General features: G+C 39.8%; 1 protein-coding gene across 3 annotated transcripts in view; it reads left to right on the forward strand.

Moving 5' to 3' along the window:
- The first annotated feature begins 2453 nt into the window (after window positions 1-2453).
- The window catches only part of RIC8B (RIC8 guanine nucleotide exchange factor B), a 102224-nt gene continuing 82562 nt past the window's right edge, over window positions 2454-22115 (forward strand). For all 3 annotated transcript variants that reach the window (XM_028088616.2, XM_028088618.2, XM_028088617.2), the window contains exons 1-2: window positions 2454-2640; window positions 11777-11824. In XM_028088616.2, the coding sequence (XP_027944417.1) occupies window positions 2557-2640; window positions 11777-11824 (132 nt within the window). In that variant the 5' untranslated portion in view covers window positions 2454-2556. The remainder of the gene's footprint in view (window positions 2641-11776; window positions 11825-22115) is intronic.

Below are 22115 nucleotides of genomic sequence, written 5' to 3' on the forward strand. Positions count from 1 at the left end.
TATTTCTGGTAAACAGACATTTCAAACACATGTGTAAGACCCTCGTTAAAAGAAACATCCTGGGGCACCTGGGTGGCTCAGGTCCTGCTCTCGGGGTCCTGGGATCAAGCCCCACATCGGGCTGCCTGCTCCGCGGGGAGTGTGTTTCTTCCTCTCCCTCTGCCCCTCTCCAGAGCTCATGCTCTCCTCTCTTGCTCTCAATAAATAAAGTCTTTTAAAAATTCTGTAAAAGAAACATCTCAACTCAGATACTTTGTGCTTACTAGTATCCTGTTCTGGTACCCTTGCTCCAAAAACAAATACATGGTTACCCAGAAGGCACAGAAGACACTACTGGACACAGAGTAGGCACCCAAATACTATTACCTTACAGCTCTAAGTCTGAGTCCTAGCTCTTGTTACTTAGCTCATCTGAGCCTGTTTTCTTATCTATAAATGGGACAATACCTTTCTCAATGATCCACTGAGATAGTGTATATTAAAATGTTTTTCTGTAAACTGTTAAAAACAATTGCAAGATATTACTACTACCTAAGGAATGTAGCTTATTATACTGTGACCTAAGAAGTGTACTTTTTCAAGAGATAGATTAAAATCTTTGTGAATTCATTTATTATGGACACAGCACCTACTCCAGCGTCTGCCTCAACAAATATGCTCAATAAATGTCTGCCGCATGAAAAGTATAATCCACAGAAAGACCAAACGCTCCATGAGCTTAGATTCCATATTTCTCTTTATCTCCAAATTCCCAGAGCTAGCACAGCATCTGACACACAGAGGAAATACAATAATTATTAAATGAATACATTTTTGTCCCCTCTAGTTCCTCTTCAGCACAGCTCAGGAAGTAGACATGGGCAGAAGAGGCATCAAAGATGATTTTTGGTAAAGGCTGCTTGGAATAGAACTGAAAATTACCTGGGAAATTCACCCACTCTCTAACAAATAGCTTGGGAGAGCAGAAAGAGCATAGACTCTGAGTTCAGGTTCAGTTTCCAAATTGTCCAATCTTGGTAAATTAATCTATTAACCTCTCCAAGACTGTTTCCTCATCTTAAAATGAGAATAAAAAGAGAACAGTACCGCCCTCATAGGATTAGGCACCAGAACGGACGCTCCATAAGAGCAGGGGCTTTACTTGGGGCCCACTGTATCTACCCTGTACAGTACTGAACTTTATTGAACAGGGCCAGGCACAACCACAGGTTCTCAAATACTTGTTGACTTTGTGAGAAACTTGACTGAGAGGACACAGGTGAAGTATGTAACAGAAAAATTGCACACAGTAAACACTTAGCAAACGGGAGCCTCTTTCCCCTTCACTTTTCACATCACCACTATCATCATCACATACTATCAGCATTATTACGCGACTGGCGGCTGTAGAGCAGCTGCCTTTGGGGAAAAGACCCGGATTTAAATCTCTAATTCCCCATTTACCAGCTGTGTGTCTTAGGACAAATTACTTAACCTATCCGGGTTCCTTTGCTGCCACAAAAATCTCCGTGTCGTGAGAATCAGAAGCTGCATGGCGACCACCTAACACTGAGTCTGGAACCCCCGCGGCACGTGAGACGTGGCAGTGACTATTACTAAGGCAAAAAAAAAAAAAAAAAAAAAAATTTATCCAGATAACTGCCTGCAATTTCCCACATTACTGCTGCTGAATACATAACATGACCGCAAACAAGGGGAGGAAGGAAAGAATTTCAAAGAGACCGAAACCGCTAAACAAGAAAAAGAGGGAATTAAACCGGTGCTTGGCAGTTCCCACCAAGGGGTGCCAGTTTCCGCGACTGTCAACCTGCCCGACCAGCCAAGGCTAGAGCAGGACAGTCAGCTCCGATAGGAACAAAAAAGAGGCAGAGCCGACGCTTGCCCCCTCCCCTAACGGTCTCTTGGCCGCTGGCCTCGAGCGGCCCCGGGACTCCCGTTTCCGGCCCTGGCCGGACCACAGCTCCCAGCATGCCTTTGGCGGGAAGTCTTTCCCGCTGGATGACTACTAATCCCGGCATGCCATTCGGCACTCCAGTAAATTAGATGGAAGAGTGGAATGCCCCCAACGAACGCAGGGAATTGTAGTCCACTTAACTGCTGGCTCTTAGAGGGGCGGGGAAGAGCCGGGTCGCTCTCGTCAGCTGAGGAGAATGATTCATAGAGGAGGGTCAGGAGAGAAGAACAGTTCTGTCTGCAAGAGCCCACTTAAAAGGCTGGACTCTTCTCCGAGGGAGGGAGAGGCAGGAGAGTAAGCGAGGCCTCGGGCCTGGCCCCGCCTCGGGCCGCTCGTCAGACCTCTATCGAGTCCTGGGCCTTGACGGGGGCGGCCGCGAGGCGCCGGTTGCTGGGGGACCGTGACGTCGCAGGGTGAAAGTTGAGGGGCGGTGACGTCGGCCCTGCCCGGGCGGAGGCTGGCGGGTTGGAGGCAGGAGGGAGGGAGGGAAGGAGGGAAGGAAGGAAGCTGGGAACGAGCGAGCGAGCGGGGGCGCGAGGCGTTTACCTGGAGGCAGCGGCTTGGGCGCGCAGAGCGGCCGCGGCTCCCCCGCACCTGCGGCCATGGATGAGGAGCGCGCCCTCTACATCGTCCGGGCCGGCGAGGCGGGGGCTATCGAGCGGGTCCTGAGGGATTACAGCGATAAGGTAAAGAGCCCTGGCCCCGGGCGTGCGGTGGAGCACCCCCGGGCCGCCCTCGGGGCTTGCACATCGCATCCCTCCCAACCCCCTTCATTCCGGGGATGCGCGTTGCTCTTCCCCGAAAACGTTTCCGGCTTGGGCATGCGTGTTTGTGCCCCCAGCCTTTCCCGTCCGTGCATCCTGCATCCCCCTGCCCCCACTCTGGCGCCCACTCCTCCGATTCCGGCCCAGCAGCCTGTCCTACGGTCCTCTTCCCAAGCGTGCAAGTCACACCCCCGGAATCCGTAGATGTGCGTCTGTGCCCTGTGCCCCACTCTGGGATGCAGAAATGCACGCGAGGCTTCCTCACCTGTATAGCCTGAAAAATCCGTGTTTCCGTGCTTAAACACGGCCCTCGATATGCATAAAACATATCAGCCACGATGGCAGTTCTTTGTGTACCTGTAGCACTGTACACTTTCCAAGGCTTGATGTCTCCTATATGATCTAATTTGATTCTCGGAGTGTGTATAGGGTAGATGGTGTCATCCTTCCCATTTTATAGATGAGAAGACTGAGGCGCTAAGAACTGAAATCATGCCAAGGTCATGGACGTACTATGTTGTTAAGTGGGCGGGGGGAGAGAGATTCTGACTCCGAATAATACCTGTTATTTGTATCGCATTAACAGCTTTCCCATCCATTATCTCATTTAATCTCAACGGCAGTCCTGTGAGGTTTTATCTTCGTTTTTTGTAATTGAGATTCTATATCGGTTAAGTAACTGGCCCAAGGTCATACTTGTGAGCTGGGATTCCAGCCAAGGTCTTCAAACCATTCATTGTTCTTTCCACTTTACAACTCTGCAGTATAAAGGTATCTTGTTATAAATCCCAGCCACTTCTCTGAATCTTTCTCCAGGAACCGTTAGCTCTCCATTACTTTTCCTTCCAGGAATTTTACATGCTCACTTCAAAAGGTAGCATACCACACCTTTATTCTTCTATTTAGAAGACTGCTTTATAGGAATGACTGACTACTCACTTCTGTGAAAACACTCAACACCAATCTCACCCCAGATATAGCATTTTTCTTCCTTTCACTAGCTTCCACTCATAGTTTCCCTTTCTGTGTTTGTTATGTCCCCACCACTGCGCTTTATTATACTTTGTATGATTGAGCTGCCAGTGTGCCATTTCTGCCCTGGGTGGAGAAGATCCAGAAATAAAACACCTCCATTTCCATTTAATCTTCTCAACAACCCTGTGAGGAAAGTGGTGGTATTCCCCATTTCACAAACGACATTTAGGATAATGTTGCCTCAAGTCCACACAGTCATTGAGAGATGGGGCTGAGATTTGAATCTAGGTTGTCTGACAGCTCTTTCTACAGTACCATGCTGCTTTCTTTGGGAGGATGTATGGATGGATTAAATTCTGTTTATATCTTAGCTCCTTCACTCTCTAATATACTTTACTGTTGCATATCTGTCTAATTTAGGAGAAATTCTTTTAAGGCATAGGTGTACATATTGTAGAGATTATATTCATTTAACGTGATTTATAACTCCTTTCCAAAAAGAATTTGAGGCAGCTACCAACTGATTTTCAAAAGAGAGTGTTTTTTTTTAAGATTTTATTTATTTATTTGAGAGAGAGAGAATGAGAGATAGCACGAGAGGGAAGAGGGTCAGAGGGAGAAGCAGACTCCCCGCTGAGCAGGGAGCCCGATGTGGGACTCGATCCCGGGACTCCAGGATCATGACCTGAGCCGAAGGCAGTCGCTTAATCAACTGAGCCACCCAGGCGCCCAAAAGAAAGAGTGTTGAATCAACTAGTATTTATTTTGCAATTACTATATGCCAGATATCCAGCAATAAATAGGAACTTTCTTCTCTAGGGAAGGGAGGAGGAAAAACCTCCAAATGCATCTTACCAGTTTCTTCAATATTTCTCCTTTCCTTCATGGCTAAACTGATTAGAACTCCAGATTGGATTCCTTGAATTTATCTCTTCCTTTCCTTGATCTCCCTCCAGGTTGGTTTCCACTTATCACTCCTGGCCAGGTGCTGTCAGAGCTTAGGTTCTGGACATCTCCAGCTCCCCTTTCACATTGAGAATGTTTTTAAAGTTGAAATGCCCAGTGTATATTATTTAAGGTGGTATTCCTGAAGTGCTTTTTGGGCCACGCCTGATAATGCTCTGACTTGACTCGAACCCTGTCAGTCAACTCCTTTAGAAAAGAGCTCTATGTTTAACGCTGATAATAGTAGGGCTAGCACACAAAGAAAATAGCTGAGGTTCATGTTGGCAGTGGGGCTATACCCCTCAAGGCAAGAGAGACCTAGGAGGCAGATCAATAGGAAGGGGAAGTATGATTGTGGTGGTCTGGCAATAAAAATGGGGATGTGGAATTAAATTGCCCAGTTCTGTGGGATATGGAGTTTGAAACCCTGAAAAAGTAGCTGAATACTGTGTGCTTCATTTTCCTATCTGGAAAAATCGATTTGGGAAATGCTTAGAATAAGGGGTGATTATGGGGCATCGAGGAGTCTAACCAAGAATGGAAATGAATGATGTACAGAGAAAGCAACTGGTTCGTTGTTTGGGGGAAGAGGTTCTTTATGCTACTTTATTTCTCTAATAAAGCTAGAACTTGGGACAGTTCTAGAAACACATCACACATTTGAGTAGGGTATGTAAATATCCTGGACCACGTAAGAGGACTTTTTCCTTTTGCTTTCCACTTTGGGGTGGAGTTCTGACTCTTTGAGTTCATTCCACAGATTTCTGCAGAGGAGCATGTTTAATGGGCTGCTCCCTCCAGATACTGGAAAGAAGGTAGAATTTAGAGTCAGATAAATCTTGGTTCAGATCTGCCTTTTATTGGCTTCATGGCTATGGATGTTATTTTAAGCCTGAGTCTTGGCTTCCTTATCTGTAAAATAGGGATAACATTACCTAAGTTATCACACGGCTTAAATTAACTGAAGTTTAATGCTTAAATTAACTGAAGTTTAATGCACTGAGCACAGTGCACCTAGGAGGCTTTTACTCAGTGAGTAAAGTGAGTTCTAATGATCAAGGTATTCAGGAGGTCCTGTGGCCATAGGGCAGGCTCTGGAACCAGACCGCCTGGACTCTGATCTTCAACTTACCATCCATGTGGCCTAGGACAAATTATATAACTTTGTTGTGCCTCAGTTTCCTCACCTGTCCAACAGGGACAATAACAGTACCTACATCATAGGTTTGTTGTCAGGATTAAATGAGTTATATGTCTACAGCATTTGTAACAGTGCCTGGTGGTGAAGAGCCTGTCACTGTTAGTTTTGAACAAAAAAGGCAAGAGTTAAACCTGTAGCACTGAGTTGAAGTAGCCTGATAAAAAAAATTAGGGAGTGTACTCCACCCTTTCTCTTTTTCCTTGACCCTTACATTTTCTAATGGGTAGCAAAATACCTTGTACCATGTTTAGAGCACAGTTAGCTTTCTGGCTCCAGGTAACAACATCTAATTTCTACTGTATTCCTGAGACTAATTTTCAAGCTTTCTTCTTTCATTCACTGACCCTTGTTATTCTGGGGAGAGGGAAGAGCCATCTATCCCAGAAAAAATGAAACATGTCTGTTTCTCAAGGACATAATGCACGTTGACCCAGCATAGGAAAGTATTAAAAAACAAATAGGAAGAATGGTTGTTCTTTTTCATTTGTCTCAATTCACCTGTTAACCTTTATTGAGTGCTTGCTATGTACTACATATTATCTATCCCAAGCATTTTCACATGTCATCACTTATAATTCTCTTACATTAAAACTTATGAGGGAGATACAAGTATTCTCTTTTGGTGGGGAATAGGAAATTTGAGGTTCAGAAAGACAAAGTGACTATCTGTGGGCTCAAGGGCACATAGCTAGAAGTGGCAGACCTAGTCTTTAGATTCCATATCCAGGCTCTTTTTGCAAGGTCATGTTGCCTGTAACCTGTCCTGAGTTTTTGAGCACAGAAGAGAAAAAGGTTTTCAGGACCAATACACTAATTCCTTTGGTTACTGTTCGGTCCTAATCACCTCCACTCCAGTTATAGAATGAGCTATTAATTATGGGACATATGGATTGTTCTAGTATAGGCTGTCCAGGCTCCTTCTCCTCCTTCAAGGCCTGTTCTGATAACAGATTTAGTAGAGGGGTGCCTGGGTGGCTCAGTCGGTTAAGCTTCTGCCTTCAGCTCAGGTCATAATCCTAGGGTCCTGGGATCAAGCCCCACACTGGGCTCCCTATTCAGCAGGAAACCTGCTTCTCCTTCTTCCTCTGCCCCTTCCCCTGCTTCTGCTCTCTCTCTCTCATTCACTCTCTCAAATAAATAAAATCTTTTTTTAAAAAAAGGTGGTAAACAAAACACAAAAAGAGATGTTTAAATAAACCCAGCTGTGCTATTTATCACAATAAATGTAAATAGAATGTATTAGTTTTCCAGGTCTGCTATTACAAATTACCACAAACTTGGTAGCCTGAAACAACTGAAATTTACTCTTTCAGTGTTCTGGAGGCCAGAAATCCAAAATCAAGGTGTCAGCAGGGTCCTGCTCCCTCTGAATGATCTAGGGGAGAATCCTTCCTTTGCAGCTTCCACCTTTGGCTTGTGGCTACATAACTCTAACCCTGCCACCTTCTCATGGTCCTGCATTGGGCTCCTTGCTCAGCGGGGAGTCTGCTTCTCCCTCTGCCTCTGCCCCTTCCCTCCATCTCCCCCACCCCCAGCTCATGCTCGCGCACTCGCTCTCTCTCTCTCTGTCAAAATAAATAAAATCTTAAAAAAAAAAAAACATAGTAGAGAGATTGGTTGCCATCATTATGATTATCAGAACAAACAGTGATCAAGGGCCCCGAGATGTGCAGTAGTATCTTAGCTCCTTGAGTCAGACGATATTTAGACTAGAAGGAATCTCAAAGGTAATTAGATCTGTCCCCTTCAGTTAATAGGTGAAGAAACTGAGGCCTAGAGTCATCAATTATGATGATAGAGAGATGGCTTAGTGGCCGTAGAGACTGCCTGGGCTTATGATTACCCCATAGCAATCTCCAGCAGGATTCCATTTTGGAAGTAGGGCAAATTTATGACCAAAGTAAAGATAAAAGTTATCTGAGATACAGGCAAGTAGGTAGGTCTCCCAAGAGTAGTCCTCATAAGAGAGGAAAATGATACTGATCGCTGTGAGGTCTTCATTTATGTGCTAGAAGGACCTGACTGATAGGGACCTAATATTGAGACAGTTCTAGAAATACAGGCTACACATTTGAAAAGGGTATGTAAATATGCTGGACCATGTCAGAGGACTTTTTGCTTTCCACTTTGAGGTGGAGTTCTGACTCTTTGAGCTCATTCCACAGATTTTTGCAGAGGAGCATGTTTAGTGAGCTGTTCCTTTGTTATACCTTGTTCTTGTTTCCAGACTGGATTATATAATCTCTGGCATTTAGTTCTAGGAATAATCTCTATTCATGAAACACAGCACAACACACACACATACACACACATACACACACCACCCCAGTAGGCTAATTCCCTTGTATGAGTACTGTTTGAGTGTATCTTCTAAAATGTGAAATAACTCCTAGTTCTCTAATACGTCAGTATTTGGCTAGATGCCACATCATAGGCCATGCTATAATAACAATAGTAGCCACTTATTGAACACCTGCTATGTGCAAGGTGCCATACATAAAAGATAAGGAAACTCTGACAGGTAGTAAAGTTGAATAACTTGACCAAGGTCGCACTTTCAGTAAACAGCAGGACTGTACTCAGACCCAGTGCTGTCTGACTCCTGAGCCTGAGCTTTTTAGAGTCTACTCATAGGATATAAAACCTATGTGGAGGAGTCCTCTTAAGTCTGGTGTGTCACTGAGCTGTTCCTAGTTTACTTGGTCTCTAAACTGAACAATGGTTTTACTCTTTAGTTTATATTTGACTTGTTGCTCCTGTTCATCTGGAAATTAAGCATATAAAGAAGGTGAGGTGGTTGACTGTTGGCTAGCAGTGCTATAAAGGTATTTACAGTCAGAAATGCTGGCTCCCCTTCCCTTCCCTTTCAGCCTTAGAAAAGGTATAGAATAAGAGCAAGAAGTACTGAATAGATTAGGTACAGTCTAAGTTGTGTAAAAGAAACCAGCCTTAGAGAAGCCAACATCTTTGGATCTAAACAGTCTTAGAGGGCTGAGCTCCTGAATAGATTGGCACATTCAAAATTCAATTTGTATGGCCTCACATGCCAGTATATTTTCTAATTAAATTAAGCCCTTGTGTTAGGGCTTTTGAAAGCTTTTCTTTCTTTCTTTCTTTTTTAATGTTGTGGTTTTATGACCGGATCAGCCTTGCATTTAAAAGCAACAGAAAATTTAGTCCTTGGTACTATTCTAAATTATCACCTTAAAAGAGAAATTCTATGTAGAAACTGTCTTAAAAGATATTTTTATAACTTAATGAGGGTCTTTCCAAAAGATGATTTCTTTCTCTGTTCCTTTACCACAAATGCCAGAAAAAGTTTAGGAGAACCATTATATTGGCAACTAGGTTCATTTATTCCAGATAATTTATGGATTTAATATTTCACATATAATGGCAACAAAATCAACTTTCTTGGTCTCTGCAATTTATTTTCATTTGTATTGGACTTTTATTAAGCTTCAGTTTACAACCTTAGCCTGATGTCTGCTGCTTCTCTATCTAAAGTTAGTTTTTATTAAACCTCACCTATAAATTTCTGCATTATAGACTTCAGATTTACTTGTTCTTCCTTTCTCTTTTCTCTCTTTCCTTGTTCATTCATTTATCTTTTATTTTTTAAATTTCCTTTTTAATTATAAAAATTATATACCAACAATGAATTTTGTCAGACCTCACCAGAAATCCTACCACCGCTGTACAGTTGCTTTTATTTTTGCATTTTAACACTCAAGCCTTTGTTGGAATGCATCCATATACTTATGCAGGTACTGTATAAGAGACATCTAGCTTGGTGTTTTACTATTTTTCCATCTGATGCCGTTATAAGTAATTTTCTATGTTGTTACAGAGATTTTTAGCCATCTTTTGTTTTAATTGCAATATAATATTTTACCAGGTGGATGCACAGCAGTTATTTCATCCGTCTCCTGTTGTTGGATATTCAGATCGTCTCTTTCTTTTTTCCGTAATATTAGATAACACTGCAGTGAATATGCTTACGTATATAATTTTTCTCTCCTTCTGAATGATTTCTTTAGGATAAATCCTAGGAGTATAGAAGTTCTGGGTCGAAGGATGTGAATATTTTTATGTTTTCTAGTATATGTTGCCAAATTACTTTCACTTTTAGAGTTTATGTCAGTTTATACTGCTGCCAGCAGTATCACACCTGGATTATTGATGCCCATTTCTTAGAAGGCTTTATGTCTTCAATCTTGCCCTCCTTTGATCTGGCCTGTAAGCAGCTGCCCAAAATATTCTTCCAGAATGCTCTACTGTTCACACCTCCCTCAGAGTCTTCCTTTAGTTGCCTGTCACCTGTCTGGCAGTTCAGGTATAAATTTTTAAATTCAAGCCCTTCTTACCACCTGACATCATCCATTTTAATTGTTTTGCAAACCATATGTGAGGCAGCCTCTCTTGAGTTTCTTCAAACAGCCCTTCTCTCTTACCTCTGTCTTCCCCCTGACCATTTCTTAAATTAAGAACTGCTTCCCTGTCAACATTTCTCCATCTCATTTAATTTCTAAAATTGCTTCTTCTACAAAGCTGACAACACAGAACCACCTGTAATGATGATATCTTTAGTGCTTTGGCAACTCCTGATGAGTTGCCAATAAATGTCAGCGTGGCCAATGAGAAAAATGCAAAAGAAGGGCAGAGATGTTCAGTGGAGATTTTTTTAAAGGAAAACTTAGGATTCATAAGAGCACTTGGTTCTCCTGAATAAAACTTGAGAAAGAGAATGAGAAGTTTTATGCTCTGTTTTGGGGTACTATCACTGTTTCTGTGACAGTGGGCAAGATAACTTACTCTATCCTCTGTTTTAGCTACAGAGTGGAAAATACAGTGTTGCCAATCATTTGGAGAGTCATGACACTGTTCTCTTCTAATTATTTTTTTTGTCAATATCATTGGCATTATCATCATTATAATCCTAATATTTACTGAGTGTTTACTCAGCGCCAGGCACTGAGATGGTAGGTTATATGCCTTAGCTATTTTAACCCTCACAGCAGCTCTGTGAACTAGGTACCCCCTCTTTTCACAAGAGAAATACAGTGATAGAGATTTTGTTACTTGCTCAGCCAGTTAGTGGTGGAGCCATAATTTAAACCTTAATTCTTAAAGAATTACTTTTCGGAAATACCAATCTATCAAATTTCTTTCCTGTCTACAATTCTGTGATTATTTCTAACTGAATGTGAAAAAGAAAGCAACATTGGGTCTTAGCAATACTGGAAGACCCTTCCAAATTTCTGTCCAATTTACTTTTCCATTCTCCTCTTTCTCCACTCCCTCATCCCCTCACATGTGTCCTCTATTTCACTCTGACAGACCTGTTTATTTCACAAATATATCATACCATTTCACACAGCTGAGCCTTTGTTTCTGTCCTGAGAATGCTTTCCATTTGCCTCCTGGCAAACTCCTACTCATCCTCCAATATCCAGCTCAAATGCTCTATACTTTGTGCAAAGTATTCCAGATTTCCTCAGGCAGAGTTGGTGGCTTGGTACTCTGTTCTTTTGTCTGTTTTTCTGCTGTAGTCTTTCTTTTTTTTTTTTTTAAGATTTTATTTATTTATTTGACAGAGAGAGACACAGTGAGAGAGGGAACACAAGCAGGGGAAGTGGGAGAGGGAGAAGCAGGCTCCCCGCGGAAGAGGGAGCCCGATGCGGGGCTCGATCCCAGGACCCTGGGATCATGACCCGAGCCGAAGGCAGACGCTTAACGACTGAGCCACCCAGGCTCCCCACTGCTGTAGTCTTTCACACTGCTTTATAATTATTTACTTACATGCCTATCTTCCTTTAATATGAGTGTTGAAACAACGTGGGAAGGCAACATTTTTACAGACATGTTTTTAAACATAACCAAAATTTAAAATCTGTGTATTTAAAATGACATTATTTCCCTTTTTTCCCCCCTCAGCATAGGGCTACTTTCAAATTTGAATCAACAGATGAAGATAAAAGAAAGGTAAGCCTTGGTGTTACTCTTTGTGTGTGTATTTGTGTGTTTGTGTGTGTGTGTTTCATTCATGGACTCTTTAAACAGTGAACTTGTTTTCATCTGATGATTTTTAGGTTTTGGTTTCCTTTCAGTTTGTTTTTAGGAACTCTGAGAAGAAGACAAGTACCAGGGTTAGTATGGATTACACCCAACCTTCTCCTGGTCCATTCTCACAGGACCGTTATACTTGCATAAATCAGAGGAATGGGAAGGGTTCAGAGGGGACTCTCCCCATATCTTCTCAACTCCAGAGATTGACCTTATTTGGTGGCAGAACTGTAGGCTGCCCAAAATGCAATGCTAGTATTGTGAAGCTTGGCTTTGGATTAAGTTTTGGGAAAGCAGCTGTTCGTGCTGCTGCCCCTCAACCACACATTGTTCTCTGTACTAGCAGTTATTTATATTGTCAGCAATTATCTTGGTCACTCACTTCACAGGCATAGAGAAAAATGGAGTCAAGAGCCTCACCAGTAGAGGAGTTATTGTAAGAAAGGGTGCATCAGAGGGGTGCCTGGGAGGCTCAGTCAGGTAAGTGTCTGACTCCTGATTTTGGCTCAGGTCATGATCTCAAGGTCATGAGATCAAGCCCTGCATCGATGTCCGTGCTAGGCATAGAGCCTGCTTAAGAGTCTCTCTCCCCCTCTCCTTCTCTCGAAAAACAATAAAAATAAATAAAAATAAATTTTAAAAAAAGGGTGCATCAGACATAAGACCATGTAATGTTATGTTTGCCTGTTGGGGTTGCATGTGGTTGTTTTACTTAGCTGATTAGAACATGATGCTAAAGGAGGAGCTCACCAGTTCCCCCTGAGAATTTTGCTGGGCCCCATACATCTATCCCTGGCCATACAAATATCAAGACCAAGTGAGAGAAGATGACTGAACCAGTGTAAACCTACCACTGCTGCTGAAAAAATAGCTTAAATCCAGTGTTTTGCTGGGAATGGTTTGATAATACGTTGAAATCGTCCCTTTATTTACCTCCACCCCTATGTAATATCTACATTTTGTTCATTTTACCTCTTAAGGCTCCTTCAGTCCATTCTCTCCTTAATTCCTCCCCTAATTCAAGCCTTCCCCTGAGTTACTGTACCAGTTTCCTGACTGTTCCTTCTTTTTCCAGTTATGTGCCCTTTCAGTCCATTGTCCATAATTCTAAAACAACAATATGATCATGTCACTCCCAACTTCAAAACCCATGAGTGATTTTCTTTGCCTGTAGAATAAGGTCAAGCATCTTAACATGATATAATACATGTCCAGTGATCTGATCTCTGTCCACTTTTGCAGCCTATTGCGTACTACTCTATTGTATTTTATGCTTTAGCCATATGAAATATTACCAGGTACATCCACATCCACACCCCTTCTGCTCTTTCTTCCTAACTTTGCATATGTTGTTTTCTACCTAGAATGCCCTCTCCTTCTTGTATACCACTTCCTCTTTTCACCTGGTTAATTCCTACTCAGCTCTAGGAGCACCTCCTTCAAGAAGCCTCCTCTGGCATTCTTTCAGGATGAAATACCCTGCTCCAGTATTCCCATAAAATTCTATGTAAATCTCTAACATTATGCTTATACATTATCTCAATTATATATTGATGTCTCTCATTGATAGACCCTGCAAACTCCAATGATAGTACTATTACTTATCTTTATATCCTCGACATCTAGAATGAACAGCACATAATAGGTATTCAAAAAATATTTATTGAATGAGTGACATGGGGTATAAACCATGAAGGGTAAAGATTTAAGTCTGATTTTCTTTTGGATTTGAACAGTGTAAACAAGACTAGAGTACTTTGTAGAATGGATTCTCAACTAGGGATATGCTGTTTGAAGAGCCTTTTCAAGATAGGCCTGCTCAGGCCTGACCCCTTATCTACTGAGTCAGAATTTGGGGGGTGGAATCCAGTCATATGTGTTTTTATAAATGGTCTTCAGGAAATAAGTACTTAGACATTTGGTGGGAGTGCAAAATGGCACAACCCCTATGGAACAGAAACTGACACTATCTACCAAAATTACAGATGCATTTTGCCCTTTGACCAAGCAAGGTTACTTTTAGAAATCTATTCTGTGGATAGGTTCAACCCAGGTAAACATAGTATTCATTGAAGATTGTACATAATAGCATAAGATTAGAAACAAATGTCCAGCAATTAGGGAGTATTTGAAGAAACTAGGGTACATCTACATAATGGATTACTATGATGTAGTAAAGAGAGAGAGAAGGGGAAGGGGAGAAGGAGAGAGACAAGGTATGTGCTAAGGGGACAGAGAGTTAAGTGAAAAAAAGAAGGAGCAAGGTGTTAAAAAGAACAATTTTTGACAGACTCATGATAGGTATTCAGGCTAGGGAGGCAGCTGCTATTTTTATTTTATTTGAGAGAATCTATACTATATCTGTTGATTCATGGTGCCTTGGGACTCTGATACTAGAATCTGATAGTGCTTTTACTGGTCAAAATAAGTACATTAAGACAGAGATTCCCCCCACTCCAGGTAAGTTTCAGTTGAGGCAGAATAATTCTCCACTCAGTTGTTAATAAAGCATGTGTATTTTCTGTAGGATAGTAGCAAAATGTAACATATCAATGTATTGTTTTTTACTGCCTGCTAGATCTTTGGAGACAGTAGCTCCTGTACTGGTGTTATTTTCAGTGATAGTAGGTAGATTCCTGCTTCCTGGGAGGTCTGATATAAACATATGCAATTAGGGACCTAGCTAGCTGTCTTATTCATGGAAAAACATAGGCAAACAAAATCATTCTAGTCTCCAAGGGTTAAAATCATTAGTGACTCTTTCCTGCCTAAAGCCCTAAAACTATTGGAATGCTCTGAAGGATCTACATCCTAACAGCTTTTTAGGTTCTCTGTGTAAAGACATAGAATAGTAGGCATGTCTCCACATTAAACCCAGTCTGAAAATAAGAGGAACTCAAGTTACTGTCCAATTTGTTTTGCTGCCCTAGTTCTCTTTTTCTCTTTCCTAAACATGTCTCTGGAGCCTTCTGCCCACAGCTCCTTGGTAACAGCAGCACCCCTTTCAACAAACTACAGGTGCTATCTTTCTGAAAAACACAATACCTTCCTTCTAAGAACTTTTATGACAACTTAGAAGTAAATGTAAGGGAACAGACAGAGCCTTTCAAAAAATAAAACTTGATTATACTGAGCTTTTTAGGAATTGGTTATAAATTAATGATCTTTAGACTTAATTCCCAACACTTAGATAGTGTTTTATATAATTACAAAGATTTGCTTTGCAACAGTAATGCAGTAATGCTCTAAGTATGGTGAGAGTATTGCCAACCCTATTTTATGGATAAGAAAACAGGTTCACGTTAATGACAACTTGCTAACCACTCACATGACTAGTAAGTGGCGGATCCCCAAATAGAGGGTGGATTTTCTGACTGTTAAGTGCAGCTGCCACTCATTACCACTTGAGGTGTATTTCAGAGGTTTTGAAATTATGACTCACAACCTTGTTTTATTTCTTATTTCATTCCTTGAGACACCATTTAGGCAACTAGACTGACCTGGAAAATAACAAAGGAAATTACCAACAAGGAGGGCTTAAGTTTTTCTAGAGAAGTAAAGTCAGATACAACTGTTATATTTTGCATATAGTGCAAATAGTTCCAGGTGCGTGTGGATCATTGTATAGTTAGATATAAGCACCTGTGCTTATTGAAGCATTTGCCTTACATCTACCTCTAGGCTGTGATTGTTTACCTGCTCATAAACAAATACAGCATGCAAATACGTAGGATGGGGGGAAGTATGATGAATAATCTGAAAATTTACATCTTGAGGAAATGAAATCTCTTATATTGGCTTCTAAAACACAAATGATCTCAAGACCAATAAAGAGTACTAATTGCAATAAATGTTGAAAATACATTGTCATAAAATGAGTAAAAAAATTGCAGCTCTTTCACCTGTAAGATAAGAATATAGCCATATCAAATGTGGAAAACCTCAATTGTTGCTGAGATAAATCTTTGTGTACATAGCAATTTTCCTCAAAAGAGTGAAGTTAAAAATAGCCAAATTTTGAGTATTTATCTCATTACCTTTAAACTCACATAGATAAGCCCATTTTTTATAAAGGCAGAAGGTAATTGCTGAGTTGAGAACTCTTGAAGAACAAGAGCTCTGGCTTAGTTTTCTTTATATATTTCAGCCCCCCATGTGGCAGAAAATAGGCATCTGTAGTAAACACCTATTAAATAAATGGAAGAAACTTGGAGATTGAGTGAAGGCCAGAATTCCTATGACTTGTACATATTGTTTGACTTTGAATTTGATATTCTCTTAATTATACAGTAGAATCTCAATGTAATGTTTACTGGAAAAAATGGATACAAAAGTATTCATACAGTATGATCACAATCATGTAAAATTAATAACTATACAAAGAAAAATGACTGTAAGGAAATTTACTAAATGGTGGCTGTCTGAATATTATTACTGTAGATGATATTTTTCTTTCCCTTTTCTATATTTAAATAGAAAATTACAGTAGATTATGATTTAAGAATATGGTGATTATATAACATTATATATCCTATTTTTCTGTAGTAGTGTGATTAGAGGCATAAGCAAAGACCAATACTTTTTTAAAATCATTTATTTTCCCTAAAATTGAGCCTTCTTGATTATCTTATATATGCCTTTGGAGGGGAACATAAAAAATGTTACTAGTTTGGAAATAATATTACTTGTGGAGCCAGTTTATGGTGTGAAATAAATTTATATGAACATGAAAGTTCATTCTACCATTTGAAATTTCTCTTTTTACTTTTTCCCCTCAGACTTGAATGTACTTGGCATATTAGTAAAGATCTCTGTAGTCCAAAAATATTTTTTCAGTAATTCCTGTGTGCCAAGTCCTGTGTTAGACCTTGGTTGCTAAGTTGGCTATTTGTCTGTGGTGTGTGGTTTGGCACTTTCTCAGCTACAGATGCTTACTAAAGATTGCCATTGTAGACTCTAGAAAATGAATGTGTAAATTTCCATATTAGATTCCCCTAGGGAAAATGTGCCAAGACAGAACCATTGATTCTATACTGTGAATCCATGCTTAGGAATAACTCAAGTCATGATGCTTGCTCTGAAAGCCGTTTACACTTATTTTAGTTATTTGAGATTGTTAAACTCCAGTGTTTGCTAAAACAGAATCAGCTTTATATGCCTTGTAATTTTGACTCAAATTTTATTTGATGTCTCACTTTAGAGAATACTTTGACACATGATGCAAGTACAGCTCTTATTTAGAAGACAATAACTTTAAAGATAATTTTCAACATCTTGATTTCTTTAAAACACACACAAAAGCATCCTAAACCTTTTATTTTTTAAAGTTCCTGTCCAGCTGGGATCTGGCATAAAACTTGACTTAGAAGGGCTGAATTGTATCATAGGCCAAGGTGAATGCCTCATAGTAGTTCAAAATAATTTAAATTTCATTTCAGGCTTCGTTTTTTATTTTGGATGTTTGCAAAGGCAATGAAAGACTAAGTGTAGGGAGAAAGAATAAGACAGCTGTTCTGACTTAGCAGGCCATAGATGTGGTCTTTGGATTACTTTTTAGGATTTCTTTCTCAGAATAATAAGAATAGTATCTCCAATTTGTACTTTAGAGTTTCAGATTCATTTTCTCATACAAAACAAAACAAAAAAACAACTCATCAAGAAGTTCCACTTCCAGTCATGACAATATGAGGAATTCTATAGACCTGTTCCCCACTGAAACTGGTGAAAATAAAAAAACAATCATTTAAAGTCTCTGGAAATAGTCCTAAGAGCATAGTCAATGAAGAAATACTTGTTCAAGAAAATCTACTAAAACTCAGTAAGAAAAGTAAAAGTCTATGGTATTTGAACTGAGACCTGCTCCCTCCCCGCTATTAGCTGAGTGAGATGGAAACTGTTTTCCAAACTGATAAATTCAAGAACATAGAGCTCTCTCTTTCCTCAGTTCTCAGGTGGAAGGCTATCTTCCCAGTAGGGATGTAAGATCAGCATTTCTCATCCTGCCCCAGGTACCTGTTGCTGAGACTAAATTCTAGGTGAGTGCAGTTGAGAGGTGGGGTCTCCCTCCTTTCACCCAGCCCTCCCCCCACGGGACAGAGGCTCTACTGTGAATATGGCACCACGGAAAATAGAGGCGCCCCAATTGCCCTTGCCCTGGCCTGTGGGATGCAGATTCTACTCTGGGAGAGGCAAGCTGAGGATAGCTGGGGCTACTATTCCTCTGTCCCCTCATCAGGCTCTCAAGGAGGTATCACCCAGAGAGAAGCATGACATTGTCTTTGCCCCCAGCATCAGAACCAGAGCTCAGAAACTGTGGCCAGAGGAATAAGCAGACCTTATAAAAGAGATCTCTGAATCTCTCCCAAAAGGAACCAACATCATTTGCAACAGAGTGTGAAGTGCATGCCTGAGGGTACAGGCTGTGGTGAAAGGAACTGGAGGGAGATTGATAGTCATTGGAGATGCAGGCTAACCAGAAGACTGGCTAGTTTGCTAGAGAGAAAAGAGGAAAGAGGCAGCTGGGAGGAACCCTCCTGTGGTTCGAACAGATCCTAAATACTGACCTCAGGGACTATCCCTTCAAAGGAGCCCTAATAGATTGGTTCAGTTTGTGGAGCAATTTATGCCCAGGACATTGTTGAAGACAATACATCAATCAGCTGGTAGTTAGTGCAACTTAACAGCTGGGTGTGATCAGGGAAAGAGAGGGTCAAAGAGGAGCCAGCCAAAGCCACTGTCATTTTAGGATGACTGTGGCATAACTGAGGGTGAGCCCCCTGAGGAGCAACATCTGTAGAGAGGGAGAGGGTTAGAATATACTTAACTAAAATAATTCATCCAGTCACTGAGCAAATAACAATAGCAAGTCTTGGATGCAGTATCTAGTGTTGCTACTATATATTATATAAAATGTCCAGTTTCTAAAAAAAATAAGAGACATGTGAAGAAACCAGAAAGATGGCCTATACACTAGGGGAAAAGCAGGTGACAGAAACTGTTTGTGAGAATGACCAGATATTGGGTTTAACAGACAAAGACTTCAAGGTAGCCATTATACTTATATTCAGAGAACTAAAGGAAGCCATGATTTTAAAAGTAATGCAAGGGTTGATGACAATGTCACATCAAATGAAGACTATCAGTACAAAGAGAGAAATTGTTAGAAGGAAAAAGAACCAAATGGAAATTTTGGAGTTGAAAGGTATAATAAAGTACAGTAACTGAAATAAAAATTCACTAAAGGGGCTTAACATTAGGTTGAAACTGGCAGAAGAAAGAATAAACAAACTTGACAATAGATCAATAGAGAGTATACGAGGTAAATAACAGAGAAAAAAGAATAAAGAAAAGTAAAGAAAGACTCAGAAATATGGGACTACATTAATGCCAACAGATATAGATAATGGGAGTACCAGAAGGAGAAGAGAGAGAGAATGAAGAAAAAATATTGAAAGAAGTGATGGCTAAAAATTTCCCAAATTTATTGGAAAACCATCTACACATCTAGGAAGCTTAATAATTCTGAGTAGGATAAAATCAGAGATCCACAAACAAATACATCATTAGTAAAAATGCTAAAAGCCAAAGACAAGGAGAAAATCTTGAAAGTAGCAAGAGAATAATGACTCATCATTTACAAGGGAAGCTCTACAAAACATACAGCTGACTTCTCAAAAATGTAGGCCAGTGGCAGTGGGATAACATATTCATTTAGCTCAGAAAAAAAACTCAACCAAAATCCTGTTACCAGCAGAGCTATCTTTTAAAAGTGGAAGGAAGATAAAGACATTTCCAGATAAATAAAAAACTGAAAGAATTTGTTCCAGACCCACCTTACAAGAATACTAAAAGTTCTTTAGACTGAAAACAAGTGACCCCAAACCGTAATTTGAATTTACATGAAGAAAGAAAAAGCACTGGTAAAGGTAATTATGTAATTGTAAAAGACAGTATAAATGCATACATTTCTCCTTTCTTAACTGATTTTAAAAGCACTTATATAAAACATGTATATAATGTATTGTTGAGCCAGTAACATATAGAAATGTAATATATTTGCCAAATAGCACAAAGGTAGGTAAGAGCAAAGCTGTATTAGACTAAGGAAATGACTCCAGATAGTAATTCAGATCCTCAAGAACAAATCAAGAGAATCCAAAAAGATAAATAAGAAGGCTAACATAACAAAATGTATAAATATATGATTATTTTCCTTTCTCCTCAGTGTCTTTAAAAGACAAAATTTATATATAAAGTAATAGTTATCATGATATATTGTTGGGTTTGTAACATTCATAGATATATATATATATAACAACAGTAATGCACAAAAAGAGGGGAAGGGAATAGCATGTAGAAATAATGTTTCTATATCTTACTGGAATTAATATAAATCTGGAGCTGATTCTGAAAAGATGTACATGCTAAGTAAGCCCTTGAGCAAGAACCAAAAAAACTTAGACTCGGGAAATAACTCAATTTTTAGGAAAACCACAAAATGTTGAAAGAAATTAAATAAAATCTAATAAATGGGAAAAACATTTCATGGAAGACTGACTTTTGTTAAAATGGCAGTACTTCCAATATTGATCTACAGATTTAATGAATTACCTTTTAGAATTCCAGGTTGCTTCTTTGTAGAAATTGACAAGACAGTTCTAAGATTCATATGGAATTGAAAGGGATTCAGAATAGCCAGAACAATCTTGAACAAACTTGGCTCACAATTCCTCATTTCAAAATGTACTACCAAGCAACAGTATGCAAGAGAGTGTGGTACTGGCATGAGGATAGATTAAATATAAACATATGTACATACATGTAGATCAATGAAAGACTATCAAGAGTCCAGAAATAAACCCATGTGTCTCTGGTCAACTAATTTTTGACAAGGATGCCAAGACCGTTCAATTGGGGAAAGAACAGTCATTTAACAAATGGTGCTGTGACAGCTAGATAGTCCCATTTAAAGAATGAAACTAAACTTTTACCTCATACCATATGTGAAAGTTAACTCAATGGATTAGACCCAAATGTAAGAGATAAACCATAAAACTCTTAGAAGAAAACAGAGATAAATCTTCATGACCCAGAATTTGGCAATGGATTCTTAGATATGATCCCAAAAGCACAAGCAACAAAGCAAAAAATAGATAAATTGGACTTCATCAAAGTTAATTTGTGCCTCTAGGGACACTGTTAGGAAAATGAAAAGACAACCCACAGGATGGGAGACAGTATTTTCAAATCATATATCTGGTAAGAGACTTGTATCTAGACTACATAAAGAACTCAATAAAAAGACAACCCAAGTAGAAAATGGGCAAAGGATCCAAATAGCCATTTTCCCAAAGATAAACAATTGGCCAATAAACACATGATCAAAATGATAACTTGACGTCATTAATCACCAAGGAAATGCAAATCAAAGCCACAGTGAGATTCCAGTTCACATTCGCTGGTATGGCTAGAATAAAAAATCAGATAATAACAAGTGTTGTAAAGGATGTGGAGAAATCAAAAACCTCATACCTTACTGGTGAGAATATAAAATTGTGCAGCCATTTTAGAAAACAGTCTTGTCAGTTTCTCAAAAGGTTGAACTCAGCAATTGTACTCCTAGGTATCTACACAAAAGAAGATATATGTCCACGCAAAAACTTGTATGTGAATGTTTACAGCAGCATTATTCATAATAGCCAAAAGGTAGAAACAACCCAAATGTCTATCAATTTGTGAATGGATAAACAAAACATGCTAACCATGCAATGAAGCATTTATTCAGCCAAAAAAAATAATAAAGTAATTGATAAGTGCTACAACATGGATAAACTTTGAAAACATTATGCTAAGTGAAAGAAGCCAGACAGGTTACATAATGTATGATTCCATTTATATGAAATGTCTAAAGATCTGTAGGCAGATCTGGAGTAACAAAGTTGATTAGTTGTTGCATAAGGGATAGAGAGAGAGGGGAATGGGGAGTTAACTTCTGACTATTGGATTTCTTTTTTTGGTAAAGGAGAATGTTCTAAAATGAGACAGTGATGATGACGGTTGTACATGCATGAGTATACTGAAAACCAGTGCGCTGTACACTTTTTTTTTTAAAGATTTTATTTATTTATTTATTTGAGAGAGAGAGAAACAGCATGAGAGGGGAGAGGGTCAGAGGGAGAAGCAGACTCCTCGATGAGCCGGGAGCCCAATG

This window comes from Eumetopias jubatus, unplaced genomic scaffold (genome assembly GCF_037043125.1).
Source record: "Eumetopias jubatus isolate StellerSeaLion01/CBP00866 unplaced genomic scaffold, mEumJub1_p1.0 scaffold_8, whole genome shotgun sequence".
NCBI lineage: Eukaryota > Metazoa > Chordata > Mammalia > Carnivora > Otariidae > Eumetopias > Eumetopias jubatus.